A 24600-nucleotide genomic window follows, 5' to 3' on the forward strand; every position below is an offset into this window, starting at 1 on the left:
TGCAGTATTATGCATGTATATATATCATACCGTGCACACCAGCACGGTTAGTAAAATCGCAGCATATCACAGGAACCATTTATTCCTCCTTTTGTGCGTGTGTGACTGTCTCGGATCGGAGTAGTATTTCTTATTTTTGGTACCAGGGAACGAACTCCGGTCCTTGTGCTTGCAAGGCAGGCGGCAGAACCACTGCACTAAATTCCTGGCCCGTATTTTGTTTTTTCGACACAGGGTGTCACTATGTAGCCTATGTTGGCCTTGAGTTCATGGCGGTCCTCCTGCCTCAGCGTCCTAAGTGGTAGGATTACAGGTGTGCACCACCACGCCTGGATTCAGAGTATATTTCTTGTCAATGCACCATCATTTGCTTCTAATGCTTCCTTGGCATTGGCTGAATGGGTGGATGGGCGGGCTAGAATTTAGCCATTTGTAGAATGTAGGGTCTGTGTCCTTGGACAGAGGAGGTGCAGGGTGTCTCTGGCTGGGACCGAAGCAGAGGGACTCCCGGAGCAAAGGGGTCCAAGGCTGCGGATGTGGCCGGGTGGTGGAGCACTCACCTAGCACGTGTGAGGTGCTGGCTTCAGTGGCGCACACCTGTCATCCCAGCACCCTGGGAAGCCGAGGCAGGAGGATTGCAAGTTCCAGGCCTGCCTGGGCAATATAGCGGCACCCTGTCTCAGAAAATAGAAAAGGGCAGAAGGTGTAACTCAGCCGTAGAGCGTCCCTGAAGTTGACCTCCAGTACCACAATAAAGGGAGGAGGAAAGGAAGGGAGAGAAAAGCAGAAGCGTGTGGCCCAGCAGGGACACGGGCAGCATTTCCGATCTGGCCCCTGGGGGACCTTGGATCTCGGCAGGGCTCTGACCACCCTCGCTCTGATTCCTCTCAGTGCTGAACTTGACCCTCATTGACCTCCCGGGCATCACCAAGGTGCCTGTGGGGGACCAGCCCCCGGACATCGAGTACCAGATCAAGGACATGATCCTGCAGTTCATCAGCCGGGAGAGCAGCCTGATCCTGGCTGTGACGCCCGCCAACATGGACTTGGCCAACTCAGACGCCCTCAAGCTGGCCAAGGAGGTCGACCCCCAAGGTAACCAGCGGCCCTCTCTCCCCGGCCCTGCAAGGCATCATCTGGGAGGCCACTGTGGGGCAGTTGGCCATCCCTCCTCGGGCATTGTGGCGCCCCCTGTGCCAGTGCAGAAGAGGGGCCAGTGTGCAGGGTCAGGCGGCTCTCAGTCACAGTAACGAACGCCCCGGTGTCGTCAGCTGATGAAAAGGTTGATTGAGCCTCAGCTTTGAAGGGCCTAGGCCAGTGATGGTGAACCTCTTCCCATTTTGTTTGTTCGTTTGTTTTGTTTTTTTTGGTGGTACCGGGGATCGAACTTGGGTCCTTGCACTTAGGAAGACAGGCTGCGGAACCACTGAGCCAAATCCCCGGCCTATGAACCTCTTAGCATTTTCAATGATGCAAACAGCCTGCTGCGGCATGCGTGCCATAGCTTCAGCATTAGTCTAGGCTGTGGCTGGTGGGCCTGAAACTGCTAGAAAATGATCAAGAAAAACAAGCAGTAAGGCCTCTTGTTTCCTTGGGGACTCTGCCCTCAGGAGGCAGCAGGACAACCAGCCTTGGTAGCATAAGCCTGTAATCCTAGCACTCTAATCTCAGCTCTTGGCGGCTGAGGCAGAAGGATCTCTACAAATTTGAGGCCAGCCTGGACTACATAGTGAGTTTAAGGCCAACCTGACCTGCATAGCAAGCCCATGTCTCAAAAAAATAAACAAGACTCAGCTATAACATTAGCCCTCGCAGGGCACAGGCATGAGTTCAGATACCCCCTCTGAAAGTTACTCGTCCTGCCCGATGAGTGGTCACCCCGGGTCACAGTGGGCACAGCTGTCCCAGCCACAGGGCTGCCGTGAGGGCGCGTCCTGTGATCTCCACACGCTGCTCAGGGGCCTGACTGCCAGTGCAGGAGAGGGAGGTATTAGCAAGCTGGCCAGGAAGTAGGGCAGAGGGGCCACAGCAGCCGTACCCAGGGGCACCAGAACTCGGCTTCTCCGGTGGCCACTTAGGGCAGAATCAGCTGCCCCAGCCTCCCAGAGTGCTGGGATTATAGACATGCGCCATCGTGCCCATCTTTTGTTACTTTGTTTGTTTGTTTTTTGAGACAGGGGCTCGCTGTATATTCTAGGTTAGCCTTGAACTCACTGTGTAGCCCAGGCTGACCTCCCACTCCCAGCGGTCCTCCGCCTCAGCCTCCCGAGTGCTGGCATTGCAGGTGTGCGCCACCACGCCCGTCTTAAACTCTCTCTCTTTTTTTTTTTTTGGTAACCGGGGATTGAACTCAGGACCTTGGGCTTGCAAGGCAGGCGGCGGAACCACTGAGCTAAATCCCCAGCCCTTAAACTCTCGTTTTTAAAGATCTTACTTTTCTGTTGCGTGTACATGTGTGTACATGTGCACTCGTCCCTGTGTGATATCGTCGTGACCACGCGTGTTACTCAGTGTTGGGCCCCTAGTGACTCACCCAGGCCTTTGTCCTGAACACTTGGGCTCTTCCCAGCCTCACGGACCGCTCTGATGAGATGGGAGCCGACGCCCCAGGTCCCTCCTCAGCCTCCTGCCTTTGTCCTGCTGCCCTCACCACTTCTGCCGGCCCTCGGGGTGGTGGCTCTTAGCGCCTGTGGCCCCCTTGCCCTCTGACACAGGGCTGCCCACGCTCTCCCTGCGGAATGGGAACAGGTGGGGGCCCCACGAGGCCCAGGTGTCACCCCTAACGGACGCCTGCCCTGTGTCCCCTCACGTGTGACACCGACTGATCACCAGTGCCAGGCTCGGCTGTAAGGATGGCCTGGGTCCTGGGTGCAGGAGGGGTCCCAGGGGTGGCCCCAGGGCCCTGTTTGTCTTCATGGGTCTCTTGGGAAATAGGGTCCAGGCAGGGGACGTGGTGGCTTCTTCAGATCCACATGGCCTGGCAGGGGCGGGGCAGCCCCCTCACGACACCTCGGTCCCCGCTCTTCCAGGCTTGCGGACCATCGGCGTCATCACCAAGCTTGACCTGATGGACGAGGGCACGGACGCCAGGGACGTGCTGGAGAACAAGCTGCTGCCCTTGCGGAGAGGTGAGGCCGGGGCCCGGGAGGGCAGTGGGCATCGTGCCTTATTGTGTGTGGTCTTAGGGTGCAAGGGATCTACCACTGACACACAACAGGACACTCCTGAAGCAGAGAGGTTGTGAGTGTGGGGTCCAGCCTCAGTGGTTGCCACACATAGCTAATACCGGATCCCCAAATACCTTGTCCACTACTGTTATTTTCCCTTATTTTTTGGTACCGGGGATCAAACCCAGGACCTTGCACTTGCGAGGTAGGCAGCAGCACCACGGAGCTAAATCCCCAGCCCTACTGTTACTTTTCTTCCTGATGATTTTCCTACTACTACCGCTATTACTACTACAACTACCGCTATTACTACTACAACTACTACTGTTACCATTACTTTTATAATGGTATTAGGGATGGAACCCTTTTTTGTTTTGTTTTGTTTTTTGGTACTGCAGGCACCAGAACCACTGAGCTAAATCCCCAGCCCTGGAACCCTTTTTTAAGATGGCATCTTGCTAAGTTGCTAAGTTAACTTAGGCTGGGCTTAAACTTGGAAATCCTCCTGCCTCGGCCTCCCAGAGTGCTGGTGTGATAGGTGTGCACCAGCTCACCGGGCTAGATTTTTCTCTTTTTTTTTTTTCTTCTCATTTTTGAACATGAGACAAGTGAAAGTTTATTTAAAGTGTCTGTTATATATCAGAAAGTGTTTCAGGCTTAGTGTATAAGAACCCATTTAATCAGCAATCCTCCAGAGGAGCTCTGTTTGCCTGCCTATTATATAGAGGAAGAAACTGAGGCACAGAGAGTGGGTCTACTCCCAGACTTGACTGTGAGCCCCAGTGCTCCAGCGCTGTGCTACTCCGTGACCCATGTGCATGTTTCAGGATCTACATGGCAGGGAACTAGACCTCCAGAAGATTCTAGAAGGTCTTGACCACTTCCTCACGGGGGCCGGAAGGCTATCACACATTCCTGTCTGTTGGGTGCCACAGCTGAGAGCCAGCTAGGTCTTTGTTTCCCTCTTCCGACCGTGCCTTCTCCAGGGTTCACCCTCTGCTGTGTCACCTGCCTGTCTCTGTGGCTGTCCGTGTCACCTTGACTTTTTCCTTTGCTCGTGACATTTGCTGCCCGGCCGCCTGGAATCGGTCTGGGGCAAACTTCAGGCCTCAGTCGTCACCTTCCCCACCTCCGGCACCACTGAGACCTGGAGTAGCCAGGGCACCCCGGTGAGAAGGGGGAGGGCTCGGGGGCAGATCGGCGTGGGGGGCTGGGGCTGCTGAGGAAGGTGACCCCACGGAACCCACGCCCTCCACGGCCACTTCACCAGCTCCAACAAGCACCTGGCATCTGGGGTCCCTGGCAGGTCTGAGAGCGCCTGGCACAGGCCTCTTCTGCCTCCTGCCTTGCCGACGCCCTCCGCGCCCCTGCTCTGGCTCCCTTTCTCTTTCCAGAGCGGCAGCTGCGGGGTGGCTTCAGCCAGGTCCTGGGTTTCATCCCCACCACCACAGTCACCACAGAAAACCAAAGGCCCCCTGTCCCTGGCTTACAGGACACTCCGCTCTTGAACCTTTTCCTTCCTCCTGCTGTCTCCTGCTCCGCTTGTCACACATGCAGGAGTTTGGCTTCACGGGCCTGGGTTCGGGTCTTGGTTCTCTGTGCTGGTCCCACCTCTGCATACCTCGTTTCCCCTGTCTGTAACGTGGGTCCAGCTGGATGAGTAACGCGCACCGCTGCTCTCCCCAGGAGGAACATAATAATGCCCACCGCAAAGATGACTCAGTACAACAGCACAGCGTGGTGGCACAGGCCTGTCATCCCAGCGCTCAGGAGGCTGAGGCAGGAGGATCACCACAAGTTCAAGGCCACCCTGGGCTACATAGTGCAAGGCAAGCCTGAACTACACAGCGAGACTAGCTCAGGAACAAAATGAAACAAAGAAAATGTAGTATGAATTCATGTGTGGATCACTGTGCCTTTTGTTACCTAGATCCACCCTTCTTTTTTAACATTAGCATACTACTAACAGTGACACCCGTGACCCAGTCTGTTTATTGAGCACCCACACAGTCTGCCACCGGGAGCAGTTTATTTCTCACAGTGCCCAAGGTTCATCCTTGCTGGGTGCCTGTGTCCATGGCCAGCAGTCCTGGCTCTTCTGGCCCTTTGGGTTGTGTGTGTGTGTCACTGGGGATGGAACTCAGGGTCTAAACGATGAGCTGTAGCCTCAGCACTTTTTTTTGAGACAGGACCTTGCTAAGTTATGAAGTCACCCAGGCAGGATTTGAACTTGCAGTCTTCCTGCCTCAGCCTCCTGAGTAGCTGTGGTTAAAGTGGGGTCATCATACCTGACCTTACTACTCATTTATTGGTGTGGTGCTGTGGATGGAACCCAAGGCCTCACACCTGCCAGACCAGTGCTCACCACCGAGCGGCCCCACAGCCCTGGTAGCTGTTTCTGTTCCTCAGCGCTTCCTCCTGTCCCCTCCCGGCCTCCGAGCGGTGGATCCTGAAGCTGACTTTGCTTTGCCCAGCTGCCTCCTCCACATTTGCATTGTCACCTGTGGGTGCTGCCTGGGGGCCCAGCTCCGGCCCAGTCCATCGTGGAGAGGCCTGGCCTTGCTGCACGGTCCCTGCCCTGACCCTCTCTCCCCACAGGCTATATCGGCGTGGTGAACCGCAGTCAGAAGGACATCGAGGGGAGGAAGGACATCCGCGCAGCCCTGGCAGCCGAGAGAAAGTTCTTCCTCTCGCACCCTGCCTACCGGCACATGGCTGACCGCATGGGCACCCCGCATTTGCAAAAGACCCTGAATCAGGTACAGCAGAGGTCTGGGGCTGCTGTGCGCAGTGGGGCAGGGCGGTCTTGGTTAGGGTCACCTGGGCTGAACCGAGGCTTGGTGGCCAGCAGCTCTGAATTACAGCTACGTGGGAGGCCTCTGAGCGGGTGGCCCTGGCCCACTGTTCAAGCCCCTGTCCTCCTGCCCTTCACTAGGAGCCCTGCTTCCTATGCCTAGAGTTGCGCAGACTGCGCCTGCTGTTCGGGGCTCACTGATGTCCTATCCTGCCTCCCGCAGTGCGCGCTGAGGGAGTCATAAGCAGGGGTGCCCAGTGGGGGCAAGCCCTACGTCTCCCACCAGGCCCTCTCTCATTACCATCCTGCCCAAGTCCTAGTTCTTTCTGTCAACAAAAGCAGGAAGGACTTTGAGAAGTTCCCCTTCTTTATCAAAAGTGACACAGCTGGGTGTCGTGGCGCACACCTGTCATCCCAGCACTCCGGAGGCTGAGGCAGGAGCATGACTGTGAGTTCGAGACCAACCTGGGCTATACAATGAGTTCCAGGGCAGTCTCAACTACATAGTGAGACCCTGTCTCCAAATAAACAAGAACAAGAACAGTGACATGGTCCCCAATCCCCACCCCTCTTGGTCCTGTGCGCAGCAGGATCTCAGGAAGCTCCGTCCATGGGGAGCCCTTCCTCACCCTGCCCTGGAGCCCCTGGCCCTGCCCCAAACTCCCAATGTGAGGCTGAGGGTGACGACATCATGCAGGTGTGCCGGTTCCCTGGGTACATAAACGGGGGGGGGGCAGGTGTGAGCTGGGGTAGGGAGCTGGTGTGGGGAAGAGGGAAGTGAGAGGGACCCAGGCGTTGCCTGGGTGGGGCACTGAAACACCGGAAGCCGGCAGGCTAAGGGAGGAGGGCAAGAAGGGGAGGAGCGCCCCCTGCAGGCTGTGAACTGAACCCCACCCCACCCGCCGTAAAGGCAGTAAGAAAACATCATCTGGCCCCAAACAAGTGAGTGTCCTCTTTCCTCCCGCCCCACGGTGGGTGTGATTGTCCCTACCCCAGAGGTGGCCTTTGTCACCTTTCTGGGCTTCCATCTTAGGGACGCTGGAGAAAGGAACGCGTGTGTACAGCCCCCTTCTACCCCTGCCCCTCCCTTCTCTCCTCTTCCTGCCCTTTTTCCCTCCTGCCCCTCCCACTGCTCCTGGGCTGCAGTTCTGGTCTGCACACTCGAGCGCTTCCCGTCCCTGGCCCCTGTGCACAGTGCTGCCTCCCTGCGTCCGAGGGGAGCAGGCGACTCCTGCATTTGCAGCAGGATGAGGGCCTGGGGTGCCGCTCACAGTGGAGCGCTGGCCCTGAGTGTGCCAGGCCCTGGGTTCCACCCCCAGCACCATGAAAAAATAATAAAATCAAAGCAGAAGCGTAGAGCAGAAGGAATGCAGGAGTCGCCTGCTCCTACCCAGCGGAGAGCAACACCCTGCGTACCTCTCCTGAGTCTGTCTTCTCTGCGGATGCAAAGCTGCCGCCCAGATGAGGCGCTCCCCGCCCTTCCTTCCCTGCTGCCCGGGGAGGCCAGTGCTTTGCCCCAGTGACCTGTTACCAGTCTGCCGGCCACTGTGCTGCCTGGGTCCGGTCACTCAGGTCCCTACACAGACTCACTGCCTCGTCCGTTTAAGCAGCTTCGTGGAGAGGCCAACTCCCTGCCTGCCCGAGCCCTCTGGGAACCCCGTGAGCTCTCTCCACAGTGCCTTCTTGCTCCTCAGGGCCGCTGAGCCTGCCGCCTCTCCTTGCCCTGCTGTCACAGTGCCCGTGCACGTGCAGGACGCTTCTGTCCTTTGCTTCGGGCTACAGAGCGAGCAGGGCTCAGGGCAGGCTCAGCCTCTTGCCCGTGCCGCCCCGTCTGACCTCCCGTCCGTCTCCACAGCAACTGACCAACCACATCCGGGAGTCACTGCCCAACCTGCGCAGCAAGCTGCAGAGCCAGCTGCTGTCCCTGGAGAAGGAGGTGGAGGAGTACAAGAACTTCCGGCCCGACGACCCCACGCGCAAGACCAAGGCCCTGCTGCAGTACGTGCGCCCCCGTCCCTGCCACCCTCGGGGTCCCTAGGCAGGTCCTCATCCCACCTGTACCAAGCACCAGGGTTGTCACAGCAAACCGGACAAGTGCCTGTCCCCGTGCCCGGGATGCTCAGGAAGAGGGGGAGGGGAACAAGAAGACAGAAAAGACAGGAAGATGCAGAGTGGAAATTCAGGGTTGGTGGTGCACACCCATAATCCCAACCACGTGGGAGGCTGAGGCAGAAGGATTTCAAGTTTAAGGTGAGCCTGAACGACTTTATGAGACCTCCCCCCACAGAGCAGGCTGGAAGGCCAGAAGCCCTCGAGTTGACCTCACTTTACAGCATGTCAAGTTGAGCTGGGTCAGTTTGCATACCTGTCAGGGTCACGCACAGACTCTTAGCAGCAACTGTTGCCTCAGAAGAAGCTGGTCATCTCAAAAAAAAAAAAAAAAAAGACAGCCAGGCGTGGTGGTGCACGCCTGTAATCCCAGCACTCGGGAGGCTGAGGCAGGAGAATCGCTGAGTTCGAGACCAGCCTGGGCTACATAGTGAGTTCCAGGTCAGTCTCAACTACACAGTGAGACTCTGTTTAAAAAAAAACCCAAATTGACAGAGGGGAAGAAAGCCAAGGCCTGATTCGAAGCCTGTCTATAAGGCTGGGTGGATGCCTCTATCTTGACGCTGATGCTCTCTTCTTCCTCCCAGGATGGTCCAGCAGTTTGGGGTAGACTTTGAGAAGAGGATTGAGGGCTCGGGAGACCAGGTGGACACGCTGGAGCTCTCGGGGGGCGCCCGGATCAACCGCATCTTTCACGAGCGCTTCCCCTTCGAGCTGGTGAAGGTAGCCACTGTCTCTGGCCAGCCTGCTCCTACTTGGCCTGGACTTTTAAATTTTCAGAACTAGGGATTAGGGCCGGGGATTTAGCTCAGTGGTGCTGCCGCCTGCCTCCCAAACAGAAGGGCCTGAGTTCGATCCCCGGTACCAGAAAAAGAAAAAGAAAAAAAAAATCAATACTAAATCCCCAGCCCATTTGTCGATTGATTGATTGATTGATTAGGTCTTGCTAACTTGTCCCGAGCTGGGTTCAAATTCACAATCTTCCTCCAAGATTACAGTCTACCGTGGGGCTTTCTGCCCAGGGAGCCCCTCAGAGGCTTTGGGTGTGTCAGTATGAAAATTGCATTTTCCTCGTTTGCAAAAACTATGCGTTCTTTGCAAAATATCATCAGCCCTGGAAATTCACAAGTTTTGCATCCATGGATTCGACCAAGTGCAGATCAGAAATAATTGGAAAAGGAAAATAAGTGCTATGTTGAACAGTTCTTTCTTGTAATTTTCCCCTAAACGGTACAGTGTGGGGTGGGGGATTTCACTGAGTGGCAGCACCGCGCCTGCCTTGAAAACGCAAAGCCCTCAGTTTGATTCCTGGTACCAAAAAAAAAAAAAAAAAAAGAAAAGAAAAGAAAATAGAGGTAAAAGTTTAGCTAGGGATGAGGGTTCACACCCATAAGCCCAGCGCCCTGGAAGGCTGAGGCAGGAGGATCACAGGTTCAAGCCCAGCCCGAACAACTTCTCAGTGTAATGAGAGCCTGTCTGAAAACAAAAAGAAGAAAAGGCTGGGGATGGAGCTCAGTGTGAAGGCTCTAGATTCACTCCCCAGTGCTGCCAAAAGAAAAACAAAATAGAGGTGAACTCACATGGGAAGACACGTGGTGTGGGTGGTGCCATGTGTCGATGACATAAGAGATAGCATCGTTCTGTGAGGGCAGTGATTCACACGCCTTTCCATGTGAAGTCATAGCCTGTGTGGTACATTTTAGGTAGGGCGTGATGCTTGTGGAAATGTTAGCTCTGGAGCTCTTTTCTTCTTTTCCTTCTTCCCTCCTTGTTTTTTTTTTGTTTGTTTGTTTGTTTTTGTCTTTTGTTTTGGGTTTTTGTTTTGTTTTGTTTTGTTTTTGGTACTGGGGATCGAACTCTGGTTCTTTTGCTTGCAAAGCAGGCGGTGGAACTACTGAGCCAAATCCCCAGCCCTTTTTTTTTTTTTGGTTTTTTGAGACAGGGTCTCACTATGTAGTTGAGACTGACCTGAAACTCACTATGTAGCCCAAACTCACTATGTAGCCCAAGCTGGTCTCGAACTCACAGCGATCCTCCTGCCTCAGCCTCCCGAGTGCTGGGATTACAGGTGGGCGTGTGCTACCACGTCTGGCCTCTTCCCTCCTTGTTTTGAGAAATGGTATCATTGTGAGGCCCAGGCAAGACTGCAGCTTGTGATCTTCCTACCTCAGCCTCCCAAGTAGCTGGCATTACAGGTGTACCCGACCGTATCCAGCTCTCTCCTCACCCCCGCTCCACATGAATCTCATGATCAGAAATCACAGGTCACAGTGCAGGTACATCGTCAACAGGCTCTTGATCCATACAGGCAGTGTGTGCTGGTTTCACAGCTTCCTTGCTGAAACCGGGGGTTTTACCTTTTTCTTCTTGGTTTTGACCTGTGAAATTTACTCTGCCCCATGAATTCAAGCACGTATAGGCTGTAGCCTCCCCTCACACCCCCTCAAATGGGTCTGCCTCTTCTCTTCTCAGATGGAGTTTGATGAGAAGGACTTAAGACGGGAGATCAGCTACGCCATTAAGAACATCCACGGAGTCAGGCAAGTTCCCCGGGGGAGCGTCACCATTTGGGGTCCCCGACCCACACAGGACCCCCCTCCAGCCAGCCCACCCCTAGACCTCCGGCTCCCCGACGGGGCGGTGAGGTTTTCCATAGTCGGGAGCCTCCCCTTGGGGTCTCCAAGGGCGTTGAGGAAGGGCGTGTTCTGGTCACAGGAAGTCCCTGGGCCCTGGGTAAACCCCGCTCACCAGGAAGTGAGCTTGCTGAAGATTTGCTGCGGGTGGGCGAGAGGGGGCAGAGCTGAGTCAGCTTCATCCCCAGACCAGGATGTCATTATTCCGACAAAGGAAGTCACTCTAGTCACGCAGTCTTCATCACCACCAGGCCCTTGGCTCACCCGGGGCTTTCCCAGCCATGGACTCAGGCCCCCGCCCCCGAGATGAGCTGGTATCTAGAAAATCGCTGACCTACTGTGTTTCTTTCTGACTTATCTTCCTTGCCCCTGGGTCGGGGCGGTTTTAGGACTGGGCTTTTCACCCCGGACTTGGCGTTCGAGGCCATTGTGAAAAAGCAGGTGGTGAAGCTGAAAGAGCCCTGTCTGAAATGTGTGGACCTGGTAATCCAGGAGCTAATCAGTACGGTTAGGCAGTGTACCAGTAAGGTATCAGACCCTTGGCAGCGCCTCCTGGCCGTGTGGAATCCGGGGGATGGGGGTTTGGTGTCAGGCCCCCAGGGCCGCCCAGCATCCGGGCTACCTCCGTGTCAGATTGTGGCCTCTCTTCAGAGGTGGGGACGGGAGCCAATGAGCCTGTGCCACCCCCCGGGGGTGCTGGGCCTCTGGAACTGGCCAGCTGGGTGCACGGTCACCCTGGGACCCTGACACCAAGCCCAGCATGTGTCTGGTGGAATCGGGCTGTCGCTTTGCTGTCTTCTGGGAAGCAGAGAGGAAGCCCGCATCCGCTGCTGGAGGCCAAGCCCCTAATCCTCCCTGGCCGTTCCCCCTCCTCGACAGACACCTGGCGTCCCCGGGCTTCCGTGGAGCCAGCCACTTTCCTGTCCCCATGGCACTGGGAAAGGCTGGCACGCCAGCAGCATAATGAGTGGCTCCCAGTGGCCCTGCCAAGTCCCCTGCACCCCATGCTGCCCCCCCGGCCTATCCCTGATCTGCCTGGTGACAAGTGCCTGTGTGCTACCACTCCCAGGCCGCTGCCTCCACCCTGGCAGAGTGTGCCAGGCCCCCGACAGGTCCTGTTTCGCAGGGCAGTGCGCTTGGCCGAGCAGCGGAAGTGCTTCCTGTTGGGCGTCTGTGCTTGCACGGCCACGGCGTCCCTGGTGACCGGGTGGGCGGGCAGTTTCTGCTTGAGACTTCTGACCCTGTCCAGCCAAGCCTCCATTTGCTTCTGAAGCTTCTTCGATTGGAAGAGGGAAGGGTACAGGCTGCCCCAGCGGCTTTGCCAGTTGTCGCCCCGTTTGTGTCGTCCGAGACCTTCGCTGTGTCCTAGCGCATCGGACGAACCCCCGGCCTCCGATCCAAAGCAGCTTCCGGGGCACATGTGGGCTCGGGCTCCTCCACGCATGGACTAACCAGCTGATTCTCGTTTCTTCTCTTTCTCTGTCTCCCGTCCCTGGTGTGTGGCCTGCACTGTCCCTGGGTATCTTTCTACCTCGTCCCACCCTCCGCATGACCCAGGACGGGGCTCTTCACCCCCGACATGGCCTTTGAAGCCATTGTGAAAAAACAGATTGTAAAACTCAAAGAGCCGAGCCTCAAGTGTGTTGACCTCGTGGTCTCAGAGCTGGCCACGGTCATTAAAAAGTGTGCCGAGAAGGTAACAGGTTTGGTTCTCATCATCCCTGCATCTGTCTCCCCATCTGCACCCCTCCATTTGTGAGTCTGACCCAAGCATCTGGAAGATTCTGCCTCGGGGGAGCACCCCCTTCCGAGGACCTCAACTTCTCAGCTTTGCCTCGGCAAAGACAGAACAGGGTGGGGTTCGTGTCACCCACATGTCCCCACCTTTGTCGTTTTGGGTACCGATGGGGACGGGAGATCTTCGACATTGCCAGATGCTTTGCGTGTATGAGGCCTTCTGGGTCCCCTATTTTTATGTGTATTCACTTTCCAAACTGGGGATTGAACCCTTGGCCTTTGCACTGAGCTACATACCCAGCCATCTTTGATGTTTTGAGAGAGGACCTTGCTTCGTTACTAAGTTGGCCAGGTTGGCCTTGAACTTGTGATCCTCCTGCCTCAGCCTCTCAGAGTGCTGGGCTGACAGGTGTGAGCCCCCCACACACCTGGTCTGCTGGGTCCCTTAGAGAAAAGTGATTCCCCAGCTGTCACCAAGCAGTGAAAACCCATCAACACGTGGACCCGTGCTGTTGAGGTTGTGGTGAACAATTTAACCATTCCGTTTTCTCCCACTGTGGACTGAGCTCAGACCACAGATGATGTGACTTCCCCCACGAGTGCTTGGGCCCAGTCACCGCTGCAGGTCAGGGCGGGGACGTGGGGGCAGTCGGCCAAAGCTGCTACCGTTGGGAATGGTTTCCAGCGAGGGGGGCCCTCCGAGGCCAATTGTTCAGATGCTGCCCCGGTGCCCTGGAGCAGGTGCTGCACACTCCAAGCTTGGCGTGGTCTGGGAGGGAGCTGCGGGACCCTCACCCGCCACTGGCTTCCTCTGCCATTCTGCACCCTTTGCTCGCTGGCTTGCAAGGCCACCTTGGGCGTGCGTGTGTGGGCACCTTCTCCCCTCCGCCCTCCACCCTCACCACCCTGTTCTTGTCTCCCAGCCAAGCGGCTGTGACACGGGAGCAGAGTGGGGTTGGGGGCCCCTCATGTCTGTCCCCCCACATTTTCCATTAATTTGCTTCACATGGCCCCGGACAACACGGCCCCTCTGCTTGCTCCCTAGCTGTGCTCCTACCCCCGGTTGCGAGAGGAGACAGAGCGAATCGTCACCACATACATCCGGGAGCGAGAGGGGAGGACCAAGGACCAGGTATGAGCTCCTTTTCTTTGTTGCTTGTTTTGCTGTTTTGGCTTTGTTTTTGTTTTTTGGAGACAGGGTCTCACTGTGTAGTTCAGGTTGGTCTTGAACTCACTATGGAGCCCAGGCTGTCCATAGTGAACTCTAGGCAGTCCTCCTGCCTCAGCCTCCCAAGTACGGGGATTACACACCTGGGACATCACCCTGGGCCAGCCTGTTCTCTTCTTTCACAGGTGTAATTTATGTGCTATCAAGTTTTTTGTTTGGTTTGGTTTGGTTTGGTTTTTTGACACAGTGTCTCACTGTGTAGTTGAGACTGACCTGGAACTCACTGTGTAGCCCAGGCTGGTCTCGAACTCACAGTGATCCTCCTGCCTCAGCCTCCCGAGTGCTGGGATGACAGGCGTGAACCGCCACGCCCAGCCTGTGCTATCAAGTTTTAATGAGTTTGGTTTATTTTGCAGTGCTGGGGATTGAACCCAAAGCCTTTCTGCTGAGCTCCGTCCCCAGCCCTTTTTTAAAATCTGGAGTCAGAGTCTCACTAAATTGCTTATTTGCCCAAGCTGTGCTTCAATTTGAGACCCTCCTCTAAGCCTCCCAGACAGCTGGGATTACACGTGTGCACCACCACACCCACCTCTGTTCTCGAAGCTTTAACAAATATATACAGCGTTGTGACTCCCAGATTCATCGTGATTCGTTGTGGTGAACTGGGGGAGCAGGTTGGCGATACAGCGCCTGCCTAGCAGGCACACAGCCCCTCCTTCCCCAGTGCCGGGATTGATCAAGCGCTCTGGGGTAAAGAGAGTCAAGCCTCAAAATTGCAGCCGCAGGGGCTCCCTCTGGCACTTTCTGATCAGCCTCAGAGTCTCCTGCTTGGCCCTGTTTCAGCATCGAGTGCACAGGAGTACAGTGAGCACAGGTGACTGTCACGGGGCCAGTGGGGGCCCAGTTGGGCGCATGAGAGCCTCTGCCCCTCAGTCCAGTCTGTTCTTTTTTGGGGGGACGGGGGTACCGGAGATCAAACTCAGGACTTTGCGCTTGCGAGGTAGACGGCGGCACCACTGAGCTAAATCCTAGCCCTAGTCCAGTCTGTTCTTAATGGGCACTGGGCCAATAAGCGGTCTGAGCCACAGTTCCCATCAACCAGCCTCACCCTGGGCTGAGGAGAGACCCGCAGGGTTTGAGCAATGAGCACATGCGCATGCGTAGGACCAGCCAGTGCCCCAGACTTCACCGGTCCTGGCTGGGGGTGGGGGTGGGGGGCCTGCACGTACGTGAGTTGCATTTTCATATCCTCGTGTTGCCAGATTATGGTGGTGCTTTGTGTTGGTGTTTTTAACATTTTATCCTCATTTTAACTTGAAAAGCTGCAAAAATAATAGAATACCTGTGGGTTTCATTATTTGTTTTGAGATAGGGTCTCTCTGTGTAGTTCAAGCTGGTCTTGAACTCACTATGTAGCCCAGCCTGGCCTCGAACTCATAGCGATCCTCCTGCCTCAGCCTCCCCAGTGCTGGAATCACAGGTGTGTGCTACCACACCCAGCCACTGGTATATTCTTTACTCAGAGTCAACTACTGTTACTCTTTCGCCTCCTGCTTTTTCATTTGTTCTATGTGTGTATTTTACAGTGTAATACATCAAGTACATGTACTAACGTGCCAGGCTCTTGTCAGAAGGCTTTGCACATTAAATGATGGACCCTGGTTGGGGGTGTCATTCAGTGGCAGAGAACCTGCCTAGCATGTGCGACACTGGGTTTTGGCGTCGGCACTGTAAAAAAGAAAAGGGGAAAAACAATGAAAAGCTGGGGCGGGCCGAATCAGTGCACCAAAAGACATCCGTGTTGCAATTTGCAGAATTTGGAAGTTGTCCATTTCCTCGGCAACAAAGGAGACAGGCGATTGTTTTGTGCAGTAGAGCCGCCGGATCTCATGCCACAGCTTGGGAACATGAGGCCCAGGTCGCAAAGCCCCTTGGCGGCTGACCCGAGACTCCAGCTCCAGTGGTCACCCCCGTGCGCCCGCCCAGCTGGGCTGGGCTCCGGCCTGGGAGTCGTCCTGGCTCTGCGCCCCCTGCTGGCGAGTGCGGGAAGCGCCTGGTGTGCTGCCCCTTCTCGCTTCCCTGGACTCTGTACTCACAGCGACCCCCCCTTCTCCAGATTCTCCTCCTGATAGACATCGAGCAATCCTACATCAACACGAACCACGAAGACTTCATCGGGTTTGCCAAGTATGTGCTTTCGGGGACCGTGGGGGGTGGGCGGCAGCAGTTCCCACGGGTTCGCCCAGAGGGCAGGGACCAGAGTCTCTCCTGGAGGGTATCTGGGTGAAGGACAAGGACATCTGAGGATACCGGATGCCTTCCAGGCTGGTTGCGGCCCCCTCCTGGCGTCCTTACTCAGTGAGGGTGAGCTGAAGGGTAAAGCGTTCCGTGGTTGCACTCTCTCCGCCGCTGCACCTCTCCCTCTCCCGCAGGACTTCTCAGAGCCTTTCGTGCACCAGGGTGCCGCTTGTCCCAGACTCGGGCTGCTCATAGGGACTGGCGCCCAGGTCTGTCTGCCTTCCGAGGCGCCTGGCTGGGGGCGGGCTCTGGTTTAGCAAGAATGTAGATGCAAGTGATAGTGGTCTTGGGTGTCACCCTTGTTCCATCATTCCTGGGCCCCTCAGCAAGCCTGAGCATCACCGGGACTCCATAGCTCCTAGAACCTCTGTGCGTTTCAGCTGGCTTCCTGTACCCACTTGATGGAGGCGGCCGCCCTCCTCCTGGGCATGCGCAGTAGTGGAGTGGCGTTCTTCTGGGCATGCGCAGTGCTGGAGCAACCGGCCCGCCCCCGCTAGGTCCCCTCCCTCCGCGGAAGGCCAGGCCCGCACCCAGCCTGTCCAGGACGCAGAAGGCCCAGAGCCGCGAGGGGGTGGGATCCAGGGTGACCTTGGCATCCTTGAGGGGGAGCCTGGGGCTGCAGTCTCAGCCCTGCAGCACTCGGGTTTGAGCGCTATCCATGCACTGAACAGGGCTGAGGGAACGTCCGTTCTGTGCTGGGCGGTGCTAGATGGATGGACGCATGAAAGAGCGAGCTTGCGTGAGATCCACGCTCCTCCCCCGGCCCTGGTGCCGGCTGTGCAGGGGCGGACAGTGCTGGCCCCCTCTTTGCCTCGCTGCTGTTTTCCTCACCGTGATGTCTCTGCTTCTCACACTTCATCCACAGTTCCTTCTCACAATCTCTCCTGTTTTTCCTTTGACCACTCCACTCTTTCCTCTGGATTCCGGGGCCTTCCCACTCGCCCCAGCTGTTACTATACCGAGCAGCTGGTCACCGGGTGGGTATTGCCTGCTGTGTGCCTTTGCCCTGTGTGTGAATGGGGGTGCCCTGGCTGGGTGGCCCCAGCTCCCAGGGGGGACGCCCCAGGGGCCCACTGAGCGGCGGAGCACTTGGCCTGGAGCCAGGGCCACAGCTGGGCCTTTGGACGGGACAGCACAAAAATACCTATTTTGTCCCTTGCCAGGGCTAGGGACGTGGGAAGGAAGGGCCTAGAGGCCAGGGAGAGGTGAGAGCAGGTAGAGGCCCGCAGGCCGGGAAGCGGATGTGGGACTTGCTGTCTCTTGGGAAGTGTTGGCTTTGTCTGACCTCCCTCCTCCGGACACTTGTGGGTCCACCTTCTGTGCTTGAAGGTTCTGGGCTTCACTCTGCCCTGTGCGCGCTGCAGACAGCAAACAGCCAGAGCAAAAGCCCTAAAACATTCTCTTGGAATGTTGGGGAAAATAACGCATAAAATTCAACCCTCGTTTTCTTCAGTAGAGGGGATTGAAGCCACAGCTTTTGCACAGAGCTACATCTCCAGCCCTCTAAAAAAAAATTTTTTTTAAAAATTTGAAACTCACTAATTTGCCCCAGCTAGACTCAAATTTGTGATCCACCTGCCTCAGCCTCACAGAGTCCTGGGATTACAGGCGCGTGCTACCACACCCATTCTACCTCCATTCTTAATTTTCCAACCTTCATCTAAACAGAAGTCTATTACACATCCTCACCCCTTCTCTCCCTCTCTCTCTGTCTCCCCTATCCAACAGCCAACTTCAGCTTTAAGGCAAAACCCCCAGCAGCAGTCACCTGGTTCGTTGTATGACCTTGTTCTGAAATTTCAAGCTAAAGCAAAAAGAAAAGATGGTCAGAGATTTAGCTCAGAGGCACCAGACCTGATTTGCAAACGCAAGGTCCTGAGTTCAATCCCCGGTACCAAAAACAAAACAAAAAACAAGAAAATAAGATAGATAAGTAACAGGAGATGGAAACTGTTCACAGGCATTGATGTGTTCTTGGGGTAGAAAATCTATTAGAATCGATAGGGGGCCGTGGGAGCCCCTGAAAACTCGGTAGCCTTTGTCTGTACCTGAATTACCTGGGCAGGAATAGGTGGGTGAAGGAGGGAAGAGGTCTCAGACTGTAGACGAATAAGGAAACTCGTCGTAACACACCCTGTTAGCCTTGGATGTCTTCCAGCTTGGGTCAGGAGCCCGAGATGAGTGACATTTTCACAGTCAGTAGCTGTCCCGATGTCTGGTCTCCAGGGCCGGCCGGCCTTCTGGTTAGAGCAACTTGTGATCTGGTACTGGGGTCAGGGTTGTGAAGGGAGGGCAGGAAGAAGCCTCAAGAATCTGAGCCCCTCCAGCCTGGTGCGGGTCCCCCTACAGCCACCTCCCGGCCCCTCAGGTGCTTTCCTGGACACCCCAGGGTGCACTGCACTGCGAAAGGAGCAGGCACTTCCGGGTGGCAGAGAGCAGGGCCTAGGAACCTTAGCTTGAAGAGACTCCTTTTCTTGCTCCGCACGCCCAGGCTCTTTCTCTTGGGCAGCGACACGTTCACAGGGGGCATCTGTGTGCCTGCAGCTGTGCTCAGTGGGCCCCCAGGGAACCAACCCCTACGTGGGCCACCAGGGCCTCTTGCTCCCCGTCCCTCCCGCATTGCACCCGCATGCGCCCTCTCTGTGCTTTGGTTGCAGCGCCCAGCAGAGGAGCACGCAGCTGAATAAGAAGAGAGCCATCCCCAACCAGGTAGCTCACCCGGCTGTGGCCGCCACTACCCCCGGGGTGGGAGGGCGCACCCGCGTGACCCTTCAGCACATGGGATGCCCTGACAAGAGCTGACCCTGGGGCACCAGGCCACCTGTTCCGTTGGCCTCAAGGGTCTGAGTGCTGAAGCTTTGGCAGGGCCAGGATGTAAATGTCACACTCCAGAGAACCCTGGGGACATCAGAGGTCAAGGTCAGGTTCTGGCCCTCGAGGCAGGGGCAACATAGCTGTCCCCCACAAGTGTCTGCAAGCAAACCCAGTTTCCTGGCTCCTGTCTCAAGGATGGAGGGCCTGTAGGTGGGAGCCATAGAAGGTGTGTTACTGCCAGCAGCAGCTCAGGGAAGTCTGGGCTGTTTTGCTTCCTACGCCCTGAACCTTGAGCTCGTGCCCCAGATAGAGGCCTTGTGAGATCAGTTCAGCTTTCTGAGAAGTTTCTGCCACCGTCTCCCCACTCTCCACATCAGGCCAGGCCAGGCAGGGCCAGGGTGGGGGCAGGGGCTCTGCTATTTATTGTGCACGATTATAGCGCCTGATTGAAAAAAGATAGTAACCACTGCATGATTTGTTTTGTTTTGCGCTTGCATAGGTAATACGTGTATTGTTGCTTTTTTCATTTTGAAAGATGATAATGAATTAAATAATTAACACCATGAATATAATTAATAGCATGTCATTTTTTTTTCTTTTGCTGTTCTTTCCCCTGCTTGTTTCTTCTCCCATCACTATGCTTTTCCCTGCTTTTTCTCCGTCCCCTCATGTCCCTTCCATCTCTCTTCCTCGGCTCGCTCTTCCTTGATCTGCCCACAATCCTAACTTTGCGTTCTCAAAGGGGGAGATCTTGGTAAGTACCTGCTTAGTGCAGTATAAACATTAGAGAATCTGGTAGTGGTGGAGACCCTGCCTGCCCCATAACATCCCTCTCCCCCGCAAAATAATAACAACAAACTAAAGCTCAAGCTAACCTGGAACCCCCATATCGCGGCTGTCGCTGGACTTGGTGTTGTCCTGGGTGTCTGCTCTCCTCACACAAACACTAACTTGACCGCTGCCCTTGTTGGACGCTCGGCTCCTCCAGCTCATTCCTGGCAGATTATTTGGTGCTCCATAGGTCAGGGATGGCAAATGCCACACACCTGCCTCCCCGCTCTCCCCTCCCTGTGGATGTGGATGATTTCGTTCAAGCCCTGCAGGAATTCGTTCTTGCTGCTGCTGCTTCCCCAGGGCGGAAATCACTCACTGACCAGAGCAGGTGTCCGCCTGCAGAAACTCCTTCCTGTGCCCATGGCAGACATGACTAATCAATCTCGCACTATTCTCCTTGTTCCATCTCTCCCCTTGCATGCCCATGGCAGGTATAGCTAATCAGGCCGGGCATTCTTCCTTAATAGGCATGTCACCAGTCCCTCTTGTGTGGCTGATGTGACTAATTGAGATGCTTTTATTTTTCCACATGCTGTCCTTCCTTGTAACCATGGCAGGCCTGACTAATCAATCAGGGACCTTTCCCCTGGATGCTAGCCTCCTGTTTCTAAGGATACTCTGACAATGGATGAGGCTTCTCTGTTCTACTTAGCCTTTGCCTGGGACAGACATCATTAATTGATCCTAGCACTCTTTCCTGCCACTCCCCAAATTCTCACCACAGTGGCCCATGCAGTTGCTGCCCCGAGGTGAATAGTATTTGCCATCCCTGGTGTAGATAATACCTGCTCCCTCTGCAGGGAGCCCTAGGCGGGGCCCAGAACCGGGTAACGGGGTGAGAGGCCCAGCCCTGTCAAGGAGGGAGCAGAGGCTGCTCCAACTGCAAGCATCTTTCTTCAGCTGAGGCAGTTTTATGCCAGCTTGGATACCCCTGGATTCTGGCTGATGCCAGTAGAGCCAAAGTACAGGCCTGGGCACATGGTCGGGGAGGCAGGAGGAACAGATCGGCCTTCAGCCTGTGGTTCCCTCTCATCACGTCTCCGGGTCTCCTTTCCCTCAAAGTCCCCATGACCGTGGAACAGTCTCCTCTCCCACACAGGCCGGGCCAGGTTCCTGCTTCCCCTACCCCCCAGAGGTTTTGTCTCCCCGGCCACAGCGCCATGCCTGCCCGGGACCCTCACCCCGGGAGGAGGCTGGCCCGGCCTCCCTGCAGACTTAGCGTGCTGCTTCTCGCATGCTGCCATTGCCGCCCCAGGCAGCCCCCTCGCGTGTGCCTGCCAGCCTTCCTGTGTCCGGCCTCGGGAGCCCCTCTCCGTCTCCTGTCTCCCCCACCCCACCCCACCTCCTTCTGAGCCCTCAGAAGGGCATTGCCTCTTGGGCACTAACTGGCCTGCCCTCAGGGAGGCATCGTCCCGCTTTCTAGCTGTCTCGGGGCTGGAAGAGAAGAGTGCATCGGGGTCTCTGCCGGCCTGACCAGCACCTATGCCCTGGGGCTTGGGGTGCTATCCCTGGAGCGGCTCCAGGCAGTGTCCCTCCCCTAGCCATGCTGGTCCAGGCCACTGGGGCATGGTCAAGGACAACTACAGCCAGGAGTACAGAGGCCCCGGCTGTCGGGGGGCAGCAGCCCCCTAGGCCCCTGTTTACGTCCCCCTAGGTGCCATTCAGTAACTACCCCGATCCATGAAGCTTTGACTCTGTGCCACACTGGGACTAAGAGCCGTGGTAGACAGAGGAGTAAAATGTGTCTGTGGAGACCCACATACCTCGCAGGTCGGTCTCACCTCAGTCTGGAAGCCAGCAGTGCCAACAAGGTCACAAGCATCCTGGTTTGCCTGGGGTGAAAGGGTGTTCCCAGAACACGGGGCCTTGGCTGCTAACACCAGCGCGCCCTGGGAAAAAGCCAGGCTGAGTGGGTCACCTTGTCCCCGGGGAGGACACTATGCCCTTGCCAGGAAGCCCATCAGTAGTCAGGAGCCAGCTACCGGATTCTTGAGCTCACTGGTTGTCTAGGACTTGGCCCGAGTGAGGGGTTCTAGGTGGCAACTTACACTGTCCCTGACCTTGGCAGGGTTTTGGTGTGGTCCCTGGGCCTTTGGTGGCAGCCTCTGCCTTCATGGCCACAAGCAGTCTCCCGGGAGGGCAGGGCCACGGCTGGTGGCCTGGCTGAGATCTGACAGCCCCCGGGCAGGTCAGGAGGTCATCATGAGAACTGCCCACCGGCGCGTCACCCGGGCCGGACTGAGCCCGAGAGGTCCCCCCCTGGGTGACCAGCCTCAGCCCGTCCCAGCTCGCGGAGGCCACACACAGCCTCCCCTCCTCCACGTGCTGCCCACTGCTTGGGGGCTGGGGTCCACTCACGCCTCTGTCCTAGGGGCCATGGGAGCATGAGAACATGGTCCCCCAGGCTACCTGCATGTCAGGTGAGTCCCACTCAGGTGACAGCCACAGCCAAACAGGCCCCACCGCGGGGCCTCCCAGCCCAGACCCCTGAAGTAGAATTTGGAGAAAAGCACCACGGCCAAGCCACAAACCAGCCTGGAGCACAGCCCTCAGCCCCAGGGCCCTCTAGGGCTCCCTGTTCATCCGCAGCTCTCAGGGTAGAAACGTCCCCCTGACCCGGTGACCTAGACGCAGATACACCCACAGGGCCCGGAAGGGAAAGCAAGGAGGAACCGCCCCACCTTGTGGGCAGCTCCTCCATCCAGGGACAGTGGTCCGGGGTACCTCGTCCACCCAAAGAAGAGCCGCTCCTCAGGTGTCGTACCCGCAGGCCGCTGTCTGTCCGCCATCTGTCTCTCCAGCCGGGAGCGCTTGGGGCTGGCGGGGGTGGCGCTGGGAAGGTGGCCTGGGCAGCAGGGTGTCCCCGCTAAGCTCCGCCCTCCCCCCAGGTGATCCGCAGGGGCTGGCTGACCATCAACAACATCAGCCTCATGAAGGGCGGCTCCAAGGAGTACTGGTTCGTGCTCACGGCCGAGTCGCTGTCCTGGTACAAGGATGAAGAGGTGAGCGCCTGGCGTGATGCGGGGCCGCTGCTGTGTCGCCCCCAGGCCGGGCAGTGCTCAGACCAGGGAGATGGGAGGGCAGGGAGCTGACAGACTGGATGTGGGCACGCAGCACAGCCCGGTCATTGGCACTGTGGGTGGGTTGCCCTTGGCATAGCCAGGCCGAACCTCTCTAGCCTCAGTTTCCTTATCTGTGACTTGAACAGAGCAGTCCCTGTACCTGCATAGTGCATAGCTCAGGAGTCTGTGCAGGTCTGTCCATCCAAGCCATAGGGAGGAGCAGGTCTTGGGGCAGTGGGAGCCATGCACCTGTGGAGTCCTGTGGGGGTTCGTTCACTCAGCCTGGGGACTTGTGGGCGGGGTCTGGGGGCCTGTGCAGCCCCTGCCTGCCTGGTGGGCGCTGTGTCCAGGCAGCTCAGCCAGGCACGACTGCCTGGCCCCTTCTCTTCAGCGCTGACCCACCCCTCCTGGTGGGCCCATTTCTGTGTATCTCTGTATTTGGGGTAGGCTCTTTTTTGTTCTGTTTTTTTCATTTGTTTTTTGCAGTACTAGGGATCGAACTCAGGGTCTTGCGCTTCTGAAGCAAGCACAGTGCCACTGAGCTAAATCCCCGGCCTTCTGTTTTGTTTTTTTGAGAGAGTCTCACTATGTAGCCCAGGCTGGCTTCACACTCCTTTCGACCCTCCTGCCTCAGCCTCCTAAGTGCTGGGATTACAGGCGTGCACCACCACACCCGGCTATAGAACTCTGGTAATTGCTGCATGGCTTCCCCTTGAAGTCCATGCCTTCGTGTCCCTCCCTACCCAAGGCCTCTGGCAGCCCTGGGAAGGGAAAGAAGGACCAGACCAGGTGAACGCTGGCTCCATGGTCACCCCTGGACAGAACCTGGTCACACAGCCACTGAGTGTGGGGACAAAGCACCCCGCTAGTAAATGTAGCACTGTCGAAGAAAGGCAGCCTGGTGGGCAAGGTGGTGCATGTCTGTCATCCCAGCACTCAGAAGGCTGAGGCAGGAGGGTCAAAAGTTCCAGCCCTGCCTGGACGTAGCAAGACCGTCTCAAAATTTGTAAACATGGGCTGAGAAGTAGCTCAGAGTGAGTCCTCAGTACTGCAAAGAAAAAGAAAGTGAGGGTGGTTTCTGAGCGTGAGAACTGGCGCTTGAGGTCTAGGGTTTCTTGGGGATCCCTGGGACAGCACAGTAGCTGACTCGGCCCAGGGCCTGTGGTGAGGCCCGGCTTCACTGGTGGCCTCAGAGCGGCGTCTGGGTCTCTTGCTCCCCCGGATGTGGAGGTGCTCCCGGGCCCACAGGCCAGACCCAGCCTGTGTCCTGGCAGGTGCAGAGAGGGGGCGCTGGAGCGTGGTCACTGCTCAGTTCCAGCTGGCCACAGTGAGGAGGGGGCTGTTTACAAGGTCCCATGGCCCACGCGCCGGCTGCGAGAAGCCACTGCCCTGTTCCTCGGCAAATCCTCGGGCCCCCTTGGGTTGGCACTGCCGTCCCCCCTCATTTGCCAGGGGTGGGGGACACAGGCCCTGGACAGTGACCTGAAGCGCCCCTCTGTGCTGTTCCCGGCAGTCACGTGGTTACACCACGGCTAGGGTTGGGGTGAAGTGGGCCATCTTGCTCCTCCCTGGCCTGTCCCTGGAGCCTTTGAAGCCACGTAGGCCTTGCACCGTGTCAGGGTCTGTTCTGGACCGAGGTGGCAGGGTCAGCAGAGCTGCCACAAGCATTCCCAAGGCCCAGCGAGCCTGCAGGATGCGACAGGAAAGCAGTGTGACGTGGGCCCCTCTCCTTGCCACAGCTGCTAAAGAAGTAGGGGGACACCGTCGTGGCTGCAAGTGGCTGGGGCGAGGGCTTGGGGTGGCCCCTTCTTCCCACCCTCACAGTCTGACCGGGCTGCTCCGGGCATCTCGCCTGGGGGCACCTGAGATGGACAGGCCCTGGGTTCGTCCCAAAGAGCTGAGGGTGGCATCCTGCGGCCCTGCAGCTGGGGCAGGGGATCTGGGCTCCCACGGACACGAGCACCAAGCCCTGCGCAGGGTGCCG

The 24600-nt window shown here is 56.9% G+C and overlaps 1 protein-coding gene across 1 annotated transcript in view; it reads left to right on the forward strand.

The window, feature by feature from the left end:
* Positions 1 to 24600, forward strand: part of Dnm2 (dynamin 2) — a 65525-nt gene that overhangs the window by 32219 nt on the left and 8706 nt on the right. The window contains 12 exon segments of the mRNA XM_019209097.1: positions 892 to 1095; positions 3030 to 3128; positions 5766 to 5926; positions 7817 to 7959; positions 8658 to 8793; positions 10543 to 10610; positions 11093 to 11231; positions 13486 to 13572; positions 15725 to 15795; positions 18564 to 18615; positions 19463 to 19474; positions 22443 to 22556. Of these exon segments, the coding sequence (XP_019064642.1) occupies positions 892 to 1095; positions 3030 to 3128; positions 5766 to 5926; positions 7817 to 7959; positions 8658 to 8793; positions 10543 to 10610; positions 11093 to 11231; positions 13486 to 13572; positions 15725 to 15795; positions 18564 to 18615; positions 19463 to 19474; positions 22443 to 22556 (1286 nt within the window).

The sequence above is a fragment of the Fukomys damarensis genome, unplaced genomic scaffold (assembly GCF_012274545.1).
Source record: "Fukomys damarensis isolate Sample0158 unplaced genomic scaffold, DMR_v1.0_HiC HiC_scaffold_37, whole genome shotgun sequence".
NCBI classification, from domain to species: domain Eukaryota; kingdom Metazoa; phylum Chordata; class Mammalia; order Rodentia; family Bathyergidae; genus Fukomys; species Fukomys damarensis.